Here is a 13,914-nt window from a genome sequence, read left to right on the forward strand (position 1 = left end):
ATTATATTCCGAAAAATACGGTATATATAATTGGGTTGCTATAGTTGGTGTGCTGTAAACTTCGGAAGCTATAACTGTGACTGTTATAACGCTTATTAATCGGGATATTAATTCAGATATTTGACCAGAGACGTTTATAGAGTTCGAATATTGCAAACCATTTAATTTCAGCGGATCACATCGGACATAAGTATTTTTACGAAAACATTATATAACTTCAGCGGTGGACAGCTTGAGTGTGGCTGGCGAAAAGAACACAGAGTTAACTAGTTCCCTGTTAAGTGAAATGTATCTATATATCTACTTAAAATTCATACGCTCATCGTGAACCCTCAATAAGATATCAAGGAAGTTCCAGACCAGATAGAGGACTAAATATTGCCTGTAAGTATGTAAAACTTTTTGTGCATAGATCATTATTTGTAATACCTGTTATTGTTTGTATATTAAGATATATTTGTATTACACTGTGTGTATCAGTCTTGTTGGCAAATATCATAAATTGAATACATATCAACATTTTATTTAATTTCTAAATCTAACATGACTTTGGTAAGGTGAGCGTGATTGTGGCCTCACTTTAAACATGGAGTGTAATTTCGGGTTTACGTTGAATAAAGCAAACTGTGGATTTAATTTAACTAGTTTCAATTTTACATTAAATTAATAAACGCAGCTTCCTTTGCTTAAGTTTCAATGAGACTGTAATTCTGGATCAAATTCAAGAAATGTAACCTTGTGGTCATTCTGAGTCAGAGATTAATTTCGTGAAAAATTAAGTACAGAGCTTACAAAAGGAGAATTGTAAAATGAATTTATTGTCTTATTTAACAGGAAAATCGATAGAGAAATTGAAAAGCTTCAAAAAAGTTTGGGGAAGGAGAAGAGGTCTCTCAATCTTCTACAGTGGTGTGGACATCACAACTGCTATGTTAGGTAATCCGATATGTGCTGTTAACATTGAAATACATCACACACAAATGCTCTAAGCTGGCCCTTGAAATTATGAATAATTATGAAATATGTTGAAAAAAGTTTGTTTTTGATTTGGTGATTCATATAGTTTTACTAATTTTTTTCGTCTTCTTTTTTTTTTTTTGTCAGCCCTGACGAAGATCGCTGTTATTATTCTGCATTGTAAGTATTGATTTCTGTTGTTAATTTTATTATTATTTCTTAGATATCACAAAAAGAGTAAGAACAGCTACAACCCAAAGTTGTTGTTTTTTATTATTGGATACCAGAAAAGAAATCATAAGAACAATGCTAGGGTATGTTTGTTTGTTTGAATTTATGCACAAGCTACACAGTGGGCTATCTGTACTCTGACCACCACGGGTATCGAAACTCGGTTTTTAGCGTTCTAAGTCCGCAAAATATTATATTCTTCTAAAAGAACTGAAGCCAGCCACTCAGATTTAGGGAGGCAAACATAATTCAAAACCTAATAGTAAAGAGTTCGATATTTAAAAATTTCTAAGTAATATATTTAAAAATTTCTAAGTAATATATAAAGATATAAACATTACAAATATTGCGAATCAATTATAATATAATAATAATTATCATTCTATATTCTTGTGAACTCCACAATAAAAATAATAACAAACAATTAAAAAATTACAATTTTTATATCATTCTGATATTAATGATTCTTTTTTAAAATGTTTGTATGTTTACTTATAATAATTATAATAAATCCGCAAAAGTTCATAAGGCAATAAGTGACTCGGCAGTAATCTTGTTGGCTTATGACGCTAAAAATCATATTTCGATACAATGGGCACAGCGCAGGTAGCCCGTTGTGCAGCTTTGCGAAAACAAACAAATCATCATTTGCTTCAACGTAAAAAAAGAAAAAAGAAGCAGAACGTATTGCACGTTCTAGAAATCTGTCAATTGTACTTTCACGCATGTACTTTCGACTAAATTAGAACGAAAACATTTGACTTCTTTGCTAAGCTCTACATTAGTGTAAAGTCAGGAAATATGAGGATAATAAAGTATATATGGAGTAGTAATTTCCAGCTGGAAGTTTGTTGAGCGTGTGATTGTTACAATAAAGTAATTGTTTTCAGAACACATTAATGGAACTGTACTGCCTCGTAAAAATGAAAAGGTGAATGGCCACCGTACGAGCCTAACGACTTGTAAATCTTTTTGTTTGTTTAGTACAGAACAACTCGATGAGATGTCTGTGCCCATTATAGGTATTGAAACCCGGTTTTCAACATTATAAATCTTGAGACTTGCCGCTGTATCACTGGTGGCAAGACTTAAGTCTGTAATGACTTTTAGACCTTAATACTGCATGATGAATGATTTGTAGGTCTTATGCTGTAAGCCTATAATGACTTTTAGACCCTAATACTGCATGATGAATGATTTGTAGGCCTTATGTTGTAAGCCTGTAATGACTTTTAGACCGTAATACTGCATGATGAATGATTTGTAGGCCTTATGTTGTAAGCCTGTAATGACTTGTAGACTCCATAATATATGGCTGAAGTTGTAAAAATATCTTAAACAAACTACATTCACTGTTCTCTGACCTCAAGTGGTTTTCAAAAATCCATACAAAAGTCGCTCGTTGTCATATGGCATAAAGTAGCATATATTTTTAAAAACCTCATCTAATTAAATAGCAGACATGACTTGACAGAGCAATGAAATTTGAAATAATTAAACGAGAAATATTATGTTTACTGTGTATATCCTAAACTCCAGCGACCTATCCACTATGGACAATTAATATTCGAGTGCGAGATATACATGTAAGATAGTATGATCCTAAACAGTGGCAACGTTTAGCAATGAGAATAAATTGGCACTGAAATAAGTTTTGAAGTGAATATCCATCACCCACTCTTTCATCTACAACCAATGAGTCGTCAGTCACTACTAGTGTAAAGTGTAAAGATGTTTGCTTTTATTAAGCCGTTTGTTTGTCAGACACGTGGTTTAAACTCGATTCTTGAATAATGAACACATGTAGTCTTAATTTTATGACATATGCAGAGCTTAGACTGATCATTGCTATGGAGTTTGTAATTTTCATTCACATTGTACGTTTAAGAATTGCAAGAAATTTTAGTACCTTTTGCCTATAAATAACGAACATTATTATAAATTTCAATTTTATTATTAATTCATATTTCTCTATATGATTTTGAAGGTTCTACGGCGCCGACTTATCCCAGTGTAAAGTTGCTCTAGACAGATGTGAGCCAGTGTTTGCATACACTGTAGACGGAAACTTTCGTATCATAGTACAGTCACAGGAAAAGGATTTACATCAGTGTGTGTGGCAGTTTAAGTGCCGGTAAGATTTTGATTGCTTATCAGTTTTTTTTTATATAGTTTTATGTATGTATGTATCTCATTCAAAATATATCTTCAAACTGTACGTATTTTGAAATAACAATTTTCTATTTGTTATGGACTATGAATTTGAAGTTTCACCTGATGATAGCTTATTGAGTAAACCGGTAATTAAATCTAATTTCGTACAGTTTTTTTCACCAAACTATTAATCCAAACCCAATAAAGGAAGTTTATTTGAATGTTTAGTTTGAAAAACCATCGTGAAATATATAACTTGCTGACAATCGTTTTGCGAATGTTTGATTTTTTTTTCACGTAGTAATAATAATAATAATATCTGAGGAGAAAGAACACACTGATACACTTAAATAACAGGAGGCCATTTCCTCCTAAAAACAATAGGTTTCTAGTTTCTTCTAAGTTTAGGCATTCTGCTAAATTTTATATATTCCTATATTTCTCTGCAACAGAAGCAAGGATTGGAAAAGTTTAAATTAATTTGAAATGTTTTCAACATTATATCTGTACATCAGGGTATTTTTATTCAGTGTTTAAATAAATAAATAATTTCCCACCCCTCCTCTCTTGTCACGTACAGTGATGCATCCAACAGCAACTGTACGAATACAGGAGTCAGTTGTGGCCACCAACGCCGTAAAGTCGGTCTTCTTTCGTACAATCTGGAGTTTGAAACAATCCAATGTGAAGACTTTTACCAGTGTTGTGATTGCAGGTGTAAGCCTTGAAAGCTCTCTCCCACACGCTGATGACGTGGTCTCTCTAAGGACTAGACCTCTCGCTTGCTGAAGAATGTTTTAGATCTTGATGTATTTTATTTGGATTTTATATTGGGTGTGGAAAAACACAAAAGTTAAAACAACCACACGTGGCTTTTTTATATTACATTTGACATATTTATGCTTAACATATAGAATTTAAATTCACAATTTGAGGAAATCAAATCATCAGGGAATCGTCTATTAAAACAAACTGTTGAAAAATATTAGAATATGTTTGATATTAATAAACCTTTTATAGAGATATTTTATCACTATCAAAAGCCTGACATGTGTTTAGCGTGGTTTCATTAAATATCTTTAAATATCTCTGAAGCTGAAAGTTTTATGATAGACATTTCAAAAAAATATTAATATATTCTTACTTTATGTATATTAAAAAAAAAAGACACTGGTTTTTTGGCTTAATCAACCCTTCGAGTTCCAAGTCTTCTGAAATAACTCTGTTAAATAATGAATTTCGTGTATTCGTCTTTTAGCCATCGTAATATATGTAATGATATACTTATTTGTCGGAATAAAACTATTTTAAAAATTTATGAGCCAATCTAATGTTTTTCATTTTATACTTTATTGAGAATATTATAAGCCACTTATTAAAAGAAGCTAAACTATTCTAAACAACTCAAGTTTGCGTTTATTCGGATCTCTCTGAAAATGCTATTTGCGTATCAGTTCTCTTATTTATTATTAACACCGACTGGATATTCTAAAAAAAAATAACACCAACTAAATGTTACCTTATTAGCCATGAGCTGAATGGAAAAAATATTTAAAAATACTTTTGAATAAATAGGGTTTCTCTCTCTCTCTCTCCCTCTGTGACCTGTTTGATATGTGGGCATATCACGCATTTTCTACCTCTTAGTTGCTAGACAATTTCTTTTTTAATTTTCAGCGTTTCAGGTATATTTTTATTATAAAACAACGAGCAGGTGATTTACTAAATTCCTTTCGTCTTGGCCTGATGGATACGGCTCGTCCTTTCAGCCATGTGGGCGTTATAATGTGACGGTCAGTCCCACTATTCGTTGGTTAAGAGTAGTCCACGAGTTGTCGGTGCAGGGCCTGCGCGCCGTGTTTTGCCGCCCTGTGCAAATGCTGACTGTGCTCTTCATCCCCGTTCTTCCGTCATTATAGGAATTCTACATAATTACGCCCTCAAGAACCATCAATAAAGCTCTTTCTCTCTCTTTCTCTCTACAGTCACTTCATAAGTATTTGATTAAGTGTTTAGACTTAACTTTGATTGTGTTTATTTAATTAATGAGTGGGATTGTTTGCCAACCTGTAACCGGTCACTTTCTTTTGTGTGAAGAATCATTTAAGGGTAGAGAAAATCACAACCCTGATCTATTATACATTATCTGAGTCCATGTTTTTGTAGTTCCTGCAGACTATTCTGAGGGAAGTTGGGGCAGTATGAGAATACCAAAGAATAAGTAAGAAGGAGAAATTTTAGTACCATGACTGCATATACTGTTATTGTGGAGATTTGCTTTCTCTGGACAGGTGTCTGATTATTTTTCTGTGTTCTTCATACTCTTGACCCATAGAATTGGAACTAGGCTATGGAGTGGCATTTTCTGGGTGAAGGACTTATGGTCAGGAGGGAGAGATAGCTGCTATACATGAGAGGTTTCCATGTAGCACAAATGTATCTGGAAGAAGAAGCCATCATAATTCCATGTATGCAGGTCATGATCCATGGTTGACTATGGGTTATATTAAATGTATTGGTGCTATGTAATGTGGCTGTAGAAACAACACGTGAGAGGAACTCTTTATACAGAAAGCAGAAAGTATTGGCACGAACAATAATCTGTCTGAGTCGGGATTCATTCTCGGTGATGGTCTACATTTATGGGCAGGTGGTTTTCCAACTTCATACTTCATTGAATGGGTAGGGGAAGTGAAGGGTGACTGAGACTAGCAGTAATGCTAGGATTGCTTCCATCACATCGAGTCTATGAACAAGTAATCGGTTCCTAACACGTCTGAGGTTGTTGGTTGAGGATTACACAAGCATTTAGATTCAAGTCAGTGGCTAGTGCTCAATGACTTATAGGTTAAAAATATTGATGTATTTGTGGGATCAGATGGCAGATTGGGTCGAATAGAAACCATCCAAATGTACATAGCTACTGAGATGCTCATTCAGTTATAAAACTACCACACAGGTTTTCCTGTAGCACGAGGGATATAGCCAGCACTGAACGGTAGTGGTGTTAAAGAATGGGATCGTAAATCCTCAGAGAGTGCATGGTCATCACTAGTGGTGACTGTCAGAAAGAAGGACAACACGAGCAGGTTCTGTGTTGTTTACTGATGGGGGGACACTATAACATGTGCACATGCTTTCCTGTTGCCGTGGATAGATGAACGTGTGGATTTGTTGAAAGATACCTTAATGGATCTAGATATTAGACCTGGTCTCTAAATAATGACAAGTCGAGCTGGATGACGAGAGCAGAGCCAAAAACAGTCCGACATTTGAGCTAATTCTGTATGAATTCCAAATCTTGTCATTTGGCTTGTATAACACTTTTGCCATTTTTGAGAGGTTAATCAAACTTACACTTAAATGTCTGCAGTGAAACTGATGCCTGGTATATGCGAATGATGTTTTTGTGTTTGGTTCATATTTGAATCTGCTGTTCTGAGCTTATCCGTGATATTACAGTGGATACGAATGACTGGTTTGAAGTTGAAATGTGGGAAATGAGCGCATAAGAATTTCTTGATTACATTTTGAGGAAAAATGACATCTCAACAGACCTTATGAAGCTTGCAGCAGTTTGAGATTGGCCTAAAGCTATGACACATTGAAAAATAAAAAATTCTGTATTATTCTTTGTGACCAATTTCTTTGAGGTAACTGCACCATTGTCTGCTCTCACTAAAACCAATATGCGTTTTAGGTGGACTGAGGAATGTGAGTAAGCATTCATGTTCCTGAATTGTGCTTTACAAGACTGTAAGTTATTATTGGGTACTGATGCCAATGACAGTGGAATCTGTGCAATGGTCTCACAGTTGCAGGATGGAATTAAATATGTAATAGTGTATGTGAGTTATACAGTCATGGCTCCCGCTTTCAATTGTGGTCTTCACGAAGTACTTCTGATGTTACTTGTTTAGCAGAAGGTCCACTGAATAGATCACTCATCATTAAAATGGTTCACGACCTTTAAGAACCTGGATGATATGATAACACATTGGATCACAATGCTGTAAGAGTATGACATGCTCCTACATCATCCAGGTAACCAATACGGAAACACTGATAGATAGTCTCACAGTAAGGTACGAATCTGTTCATTCATTGAATGTCATAATCCAGGATTCCACTAGTGCTGGATGACACGACTCGTACACCAAAAGCTATAGGAACAGCAACTAGGAGATCCCAAACTAGCGTGACCACTCCTTACTGTGCAGTAATGTGAAGTACAGCCAGTGCAGATTGATAAATGTGATAGGGATGCACGCAGTATGTGGCACTTGTATGAGAAGTTACAGGTGAATGAAGACATATTATAGTATTGCTATTTAGTCATCAAGATATGGTTTCCAACCAGTGTTGCAGCTAGTGGTTCTAAGGACTCTGAGGCAGGCTATATTTCAGGCTTTGCATTCTTTAATAACTGGAGGCCATCAGAATGTAACAAGCACTTGTGTTAACATGTGACAACAGTTCTACTGGCTGCATTCAAGTCAAGATATTTGGTTATGTGCTGGTATAGGCATTATACAGTGTGCATCACCTAGAGAAAAAAGTGGCCAAGAAAGGGTAAACACTAGCAAAGTTAGATGGTTCTCCTATACAGATAATAACCCTGCATATCATTGGGCCTCTCCTAGAAAGCGAATGATGTAATTGGTAGGTACTGGTTGTTAATTACTTCACCAAAAGGGGAAAGCTTATCCATTGGCAAATACTTTAGCACTGTCCACAGCTGAGTTACCACAACAATAAGTAACCAGATTTGGTACACCAGGAGAAATTCACACTGAGTAGCGGATTAATTTCAACTGCCAGCTGTTTCTGAATAGTTTGGGTATGATGAAGATGGACACTTCACTTTATCACATTTTGTATAATGATTTAGCAGGATGAGTAAAAAACTATCAAGCAGGTGCTTACGAAGTTTATTAGTCATAGTAAAACTGACTGGGACAAAGATGTGTCATAAATCATGATAATGTATCATGCAACACAACATAGTTCTACTGGTTGCTTACCAAACATGCTCATGTAGGGTAAAAAATTAATTCTCCTTGTAAATGTGACGTACTGACCACCTCAGCTGCAAGTGTCCCATAATATCCACAGGAATATGTAGAGTGGCTGCAAAATGTATTAGCCAATGTGCATACGTTCTTACATCAGCAGTTTGGAAAGGCTGCCATATGGCAGAAGAGATGCTATGACAAGACAGATGACGAGTATCAAAGTATAAATTTCAGCATTAGACTGAGGCTGACTTTCGTATGTGCTAATGGCATGGGAGTCATTTAGCTCTAGCTTGTTAGGTTCATATCTAGTACGACAACAAATTGGTCCATTGACATATGATATACAGTGACCATTTCGTGTGTGTAAGTGCTTGAAACACATCAACAAGTGGCAAGCATATGCTATGGACATGCCTCTCGTGCACTGCTTTGATCAGAATTTGAAAGTTGAAACCAATAAGTTGGAGGATGATGAGAGTTGCAACATCTTAGCTTACCTGATGATGAGGAAGGAGCATATAATACTTATTTGGCAGTACACGACAAGACAAGTCAGATAAAGAGGTGCCAAATAACACCAGTGGTCAGCTGATTTGCCAATGTACTCCCATTTCCCCAACTGGTAAGGCTGAGAGTAACTGCTAGATCAGCAGCTAGGATAGTCTATTGGTTGAGAAACCAATGCTTCAAAGGAAGTAGCATTCCTTGCTTTCCAAGCTATTGGGTGGCATTATCCAACAAAATGTATGGTCTACATTTTGTGACTGCCATTTGATTATCAGCAGTTAGGACAGTCAATGGTTGTAAGATGATTGGCTGGAAAAAAGTGATAATTCTTGCTTTCCAAGCTAACAAGCACTATTCACCATAAAATGTATGTACTACCTAGTGTGATTTCCACTTGATTATCATCAGTCAGGATATACATTTGGTTGGGAACCAATTGCTGAAAGGGCATTGTGACTTTTGCTTTCTTAGTTACTAGATGGTACTGTCTTGCCAAAAATGTATAGACTGTATTTTGTGACTACTACTTGATCATCAGTAAGTTAGGATTATTGTTGGTCATAAGGTTGATGGGAACAAAAGAGTGTTGCAACCCTTATTTTTCAAGCTATCGAACAGAATTTTGAAGAATATCAGCAACAGTTGCTCGATTATTGCACATTTAGGATAGCTGGTGTTTATATGTGTAATGCCTAGAACATATCTACTTTGCCCAACTGGAGCTGTCTTCTGGGAAATCAAAAAGTCAGATGAACCATTGAGCACTTTTCTCCAGTAAAACAGTCATCCACTGCTTTGTGGGGATTGTTCATCATCTAGCCAAGTGGTGAAAGTTCTCTGGAACCACTCACGGTGTGCTTGCAAGAGTCCCTCAATACTTGTAAACGTGTATAAAACCTCTATGCATAGCCAGTGGGAGTTATCTTCTTGATCAACAAATTGTAAATCAAATAATCTGAATGGAATAGGTCTTATTTCAATGGATTTGTATGTAACTATTTTTCTACAGTATCAACTGTAAGTGAGTGGATTGACTCGTGTATGGTGATACAAATAGTTTGCTAGTTTTGATACTAGCATTGGCAGCCACTTAAGACAGTAATAATTCTTTACTGTGTATTATTGTATTTAACTTAAGTTGGTATGAGAGTATGATTGATACATAAGGTAATGATAATGCGAATGTTAGTCCTGGCTAGGAGACTTTTAGCTGAAAAGCTTTAGTTCAGTTGAGTTTTCCAGATTATTTGTTTCATGATGCCTGAAAATAAGTTGCATGACTTACATATGGTGGCACTTTACAAAACTGTAACTATAGAGGTGTCTACAGCTAATAGTGTATGTGATTAGCTTTATTTTGAAACTATATTCATGAGTGTTATTTAACACAAGTGAATTAATCACTAAAAAGACAACTGGTACACAACAATTGAGTGAAAGAAAGTATTTAATCAAGATGCTGAGATCACAAAGTATGAAGTGAACTATAGATGTTTGCCTACAGAGCATTGCTCGAAGAAACAGCAAGGCTGTTATTTTCATTCATGTGGAAGAGAGAGTGTTTCATTTTTGACACTGAAGTGTTTGGCAGGTAATGAGTTTTCATGGAAAAGATACGAGTGATGGTTAGTTTAGTACTATGATAGCCAGAAACACAGTTCGACTTGTTTTGTTAACAGTAACTTTTGAACTGGATCAAACTCAATTGATTGTGAGTAGGTGAAAGTATCTGTATAAAATGGAATTCATAAAAAATAATGGGCTTCATGCAAACATTAAACTTGGTATACATAGTGTTTTATTTGGCTGTAAGTAAATGTTTTTCTGTGTATATCAAGTTGTGTTCATAAAGTCGATGTTCCTGTGTATTGTAGAACTCATATTTGCGGGAGTGAGAATTGTCTACGAGACAATTTTTCAGATTTTCAGTGTTGCAGGTATTTTCCACCCCTTGTTGATATGAGAGTGGCTCTCAGTCACGCGGATAACAGGTGCATCTGAGGAGAGAGAAAGTTGTATAAATTGTAATATTTTTCTCTGTTGAATAAGTATAGTGTCGAGGCAAAACATACATATATTTTCTTGTTTAATGAAGAATTGTCAAAAATGTTTATTTATTCTGAACCTGTGCAGTGTTTGTACAACACGTGGTCCAGAAAACCATGAAATTGACTGTATTCTAGTTGCCTTTGTTGTTCCTGGAAATAAAAGCTACCATCCCATGGAAGATGATGCTGTAATACTTCACATCGTGCAAGAGTGTATATAACAGCAATGCCCTTCAGTGGTAGAGCAGATGATTCTAGAGGTTTTAACCTCACCTAGATTGAATGAGAATGGCCAGTAACATGGGTAGTACTACTTGCTATGGGTAAATCTAACATTCCTGGTTAAGTAATAAATGTTAGACTTAAACAGTACTACAGAGGATCTCAATCCAGTTGGATGATGGGAAAACATCTTGATGATGAAAAGTGAAAACCCCACCCTTGAAAGTTTAGCACTGAAAGTATACGAAATGATTTTAGCCGGCTATTTGAGCATTTTATTGCAGAAGTTGAAAGTTCGAGTCAAACCGTGGTCGTGTATTGACATTTTGGCTATTAATGGCTTCGGTCATCTGGCAACTTTTGTTTTAATATTCTTGTTGTGCCTTAATTACGTGTATGTAAAATTATGCAAGACTATTACGTGCTAGCGCTATATGTGGCTATTTTGTTGTTTGAATTCACTGGGCTTAGGCCTAGTAAGTATCACAATTTCTCTACTTTACAATACTTTATATTACATACGTTGATTATTAAAAATTTGTATCGTTTTATCAGATAGCTGAGTGTTGTGTTTAAGTGATTTTCAGTCTCAGATAGGCCCAACTTAGTATAGCCTAAGTCATATTTGCTGAGCGTGCAATGAACTTAGGCTAACCCAAATGGGACTTTGTAGGCTATAATTAGGTGAGTCTGTCATAATAGAATCTAATCCAAAAGCGATATCAAATGATGAATAATGACCAAATTAGCCTAATTTTATCATTTTTTTTCATTATTATTACACTTAAAGGATCTTAAGTAAATTCAACCTCACATAGAAGAAGTGAGGTATTATTAAGATATCTAGCCTACAGTGGCTTAATAACCATTGTCTAAGCCAGGCTAGTCTTTAGCCTCACTAAGTAACACGATTGTACACTTATCTATGCAAGTACTCCCATTGTTTTTTGTGTGTGTCTAGATAAAAATTATTTTCACTCACCATGTCTTCAATCTGTTTATTTCTCATATAAGTTATCAACTACAGATCACACTCCTTATTTCCTGATGGAATCTGCTTGTATTTGTTGTGTTACGTATTAAAATTTCGAATAGTCCGAAGCAGAACTGATAATTTAAATTTAGTAGTTAAATTGTACTTTGGATTTAATATTTAAATATATGCCGATATTTTTGTCAATTTACGATATTTGCCAACAAGATTGATACACACCGTCTTCGTTTTTAACATAAATACGTTTTAATATACACACAACTGTACAACTTACGGTAACAATTATTACAAATAATTATTACAAACAATGATTCATTCACCAACTTACAAACAATATAAAGTTTTCTTTCTAGTCTGGAACTTCCTTGATATCTTATCGAGGGTTTACGATGAGCGGGTTGATGTAAGTACGATTCGCTGGGAAGCTAGCTGGCTTTGTCTCCTTGGCCACACACGCTGTTTTCCACCGTTGAAGTTGGTAATGTTTTCGTAAAAAAATGCTAATGTCTGATGAGAATCCACTGAACTTAAACGACTTGTATGTTCGAAATTTATAAATATTTCTGGTCGAATATCTTAAGTTTTCCGATTGATAAGCGTTCTAAAAATCACAATTATAGCTTTCGGAGTTTATAGTATACTGATTATAGCGAACTAATAATATACACACTCTTGGCGCGTCGTGTTAGTTATATTTATAGCGTGGGAACGTTTTCTAGAAGCTTCAATCTTGCGTAACAATATTGGTTAAAACGTTTACATACACACATATATTGTTGATTCTTACTCTCGAGAATCTTTTACAATTTTGGAGAATAGGCAGGTGTTGCGCAATAGATATCTAACACTACAAGCTACGCATGCTTTTAAATATAAACTCAATCTAAACAACGTCGATATTAAAATAAATATATAACAACAAGTTCGTTACAATTCATTTGCCTATCTCATACTTTTCGGAAAATAGGTTCTATCTGAAAATAATACACCTATAGCAAGCTAAATTATAACATGGAAAATATAGCTTATCACCATCATTATATATACCCTGCTATTTCGTTAGTGCTTCAGTAATATGTAATTACTTGTATTTTGTGTTGTAGGTATAAAAAATAAATTCAAAATTTAGTATGCCATTGTACTATTTCCTCTTTTTCTTTCTCCTGAACGAAATTTAAGTTTAATACCTCTAATGGGTTTGTTTCAAATCAGTACAATTAATGGCAGTGTTGTGCTTTGGTAGAATTTAACATTATATAGTAGGGAATAAGCTTGCTAACTCTTCCAGAATCGTTGGGAGTGTCCTAGAAATCGCATATAATATATTCTCCAGGTATAATATTCTTGAGAAATCTGGATTCTCAAACAAGAAAAGTGTACAAAACAAAACAAACAGAACAAAGCTTCTTCAAACTTTTGTTACTTCCAAATAAACAAACTTTAGTGTAACTAGGCGAACGTGCAGTTTGCGTTACCATACCGAATTACGCGATGTATGAGATGCTCGCGAGCATACTTCATGAAGAGTTATGACATCATCATTTTTCTTTATCTAACCTAATAAGTTTATAATTTGTACTTTTGAGTTACTTTTACAGTAATAAATAAAGAACAAACATAAAAAAAAAATAGAAGTTTTCGGGATCTCTTTTTTTTTACTGTTGACGAAATTTAAGCCTGCTTTATATAATATTGGCAGTGTCTACTATACTAGATAATTTATTTAATTAAAAATGTATCTAAGAACACAGAATAATAATGTTACGTCTCCGTTCGTTAGTTA

The 13,914-nt window shown here is 34.8% G+C and overlaps 1 protein-coding gene across 2 annotated transcripts in view; it reads left to right on the top strand.

Annotated features, from left to right (window-relative positions):
* Positions 1-4,660, top strand: part of LOC106476543 (coagulogen-like) — a 13,670-nt gene extending 9,010 nt beyond the window's left edge. For both annotated transcript variants that reach the window (XM_013937203.2, XM_013937196.2), the window contains 4 exons: positions 835-936; positions 1,105-1,137; positions 3,176-3,322; positions 3,923-4,660. In XM_013937203.2, the coding sequence (XP_013792657.1) occupies positions 835-936; positions 1,105-1,137; positions 3,176-3,322; positions 3,923-4,070 (430 nt within the window). In that variant the 3' untranslated portion in view covers positions 4,071-4,660. The remainder of the gene's footprint in view (positions 1-834; positions 937-1,104; positions 1,138-3,175; positions 3,323-3,922) is intronic.
* Positions 4,661-13,914: the final 9,254 nt, after the last annotated feature.

Source organism: Limulus polyphemus, unplaced genomic scaffold (genome assembly GCF_000517525.1).
Source record: "Limulus polyphemus unplaced genomic scaffold, Limulus_polyphemus-2.1.2 Scaffold157, whole genome shotgun sequence".
NCBI lineage: Eukaryota > Metazoa > Arthropoda > Merostomata > Xiphosura > Limulidae > Limulus > Limulus polyphemus.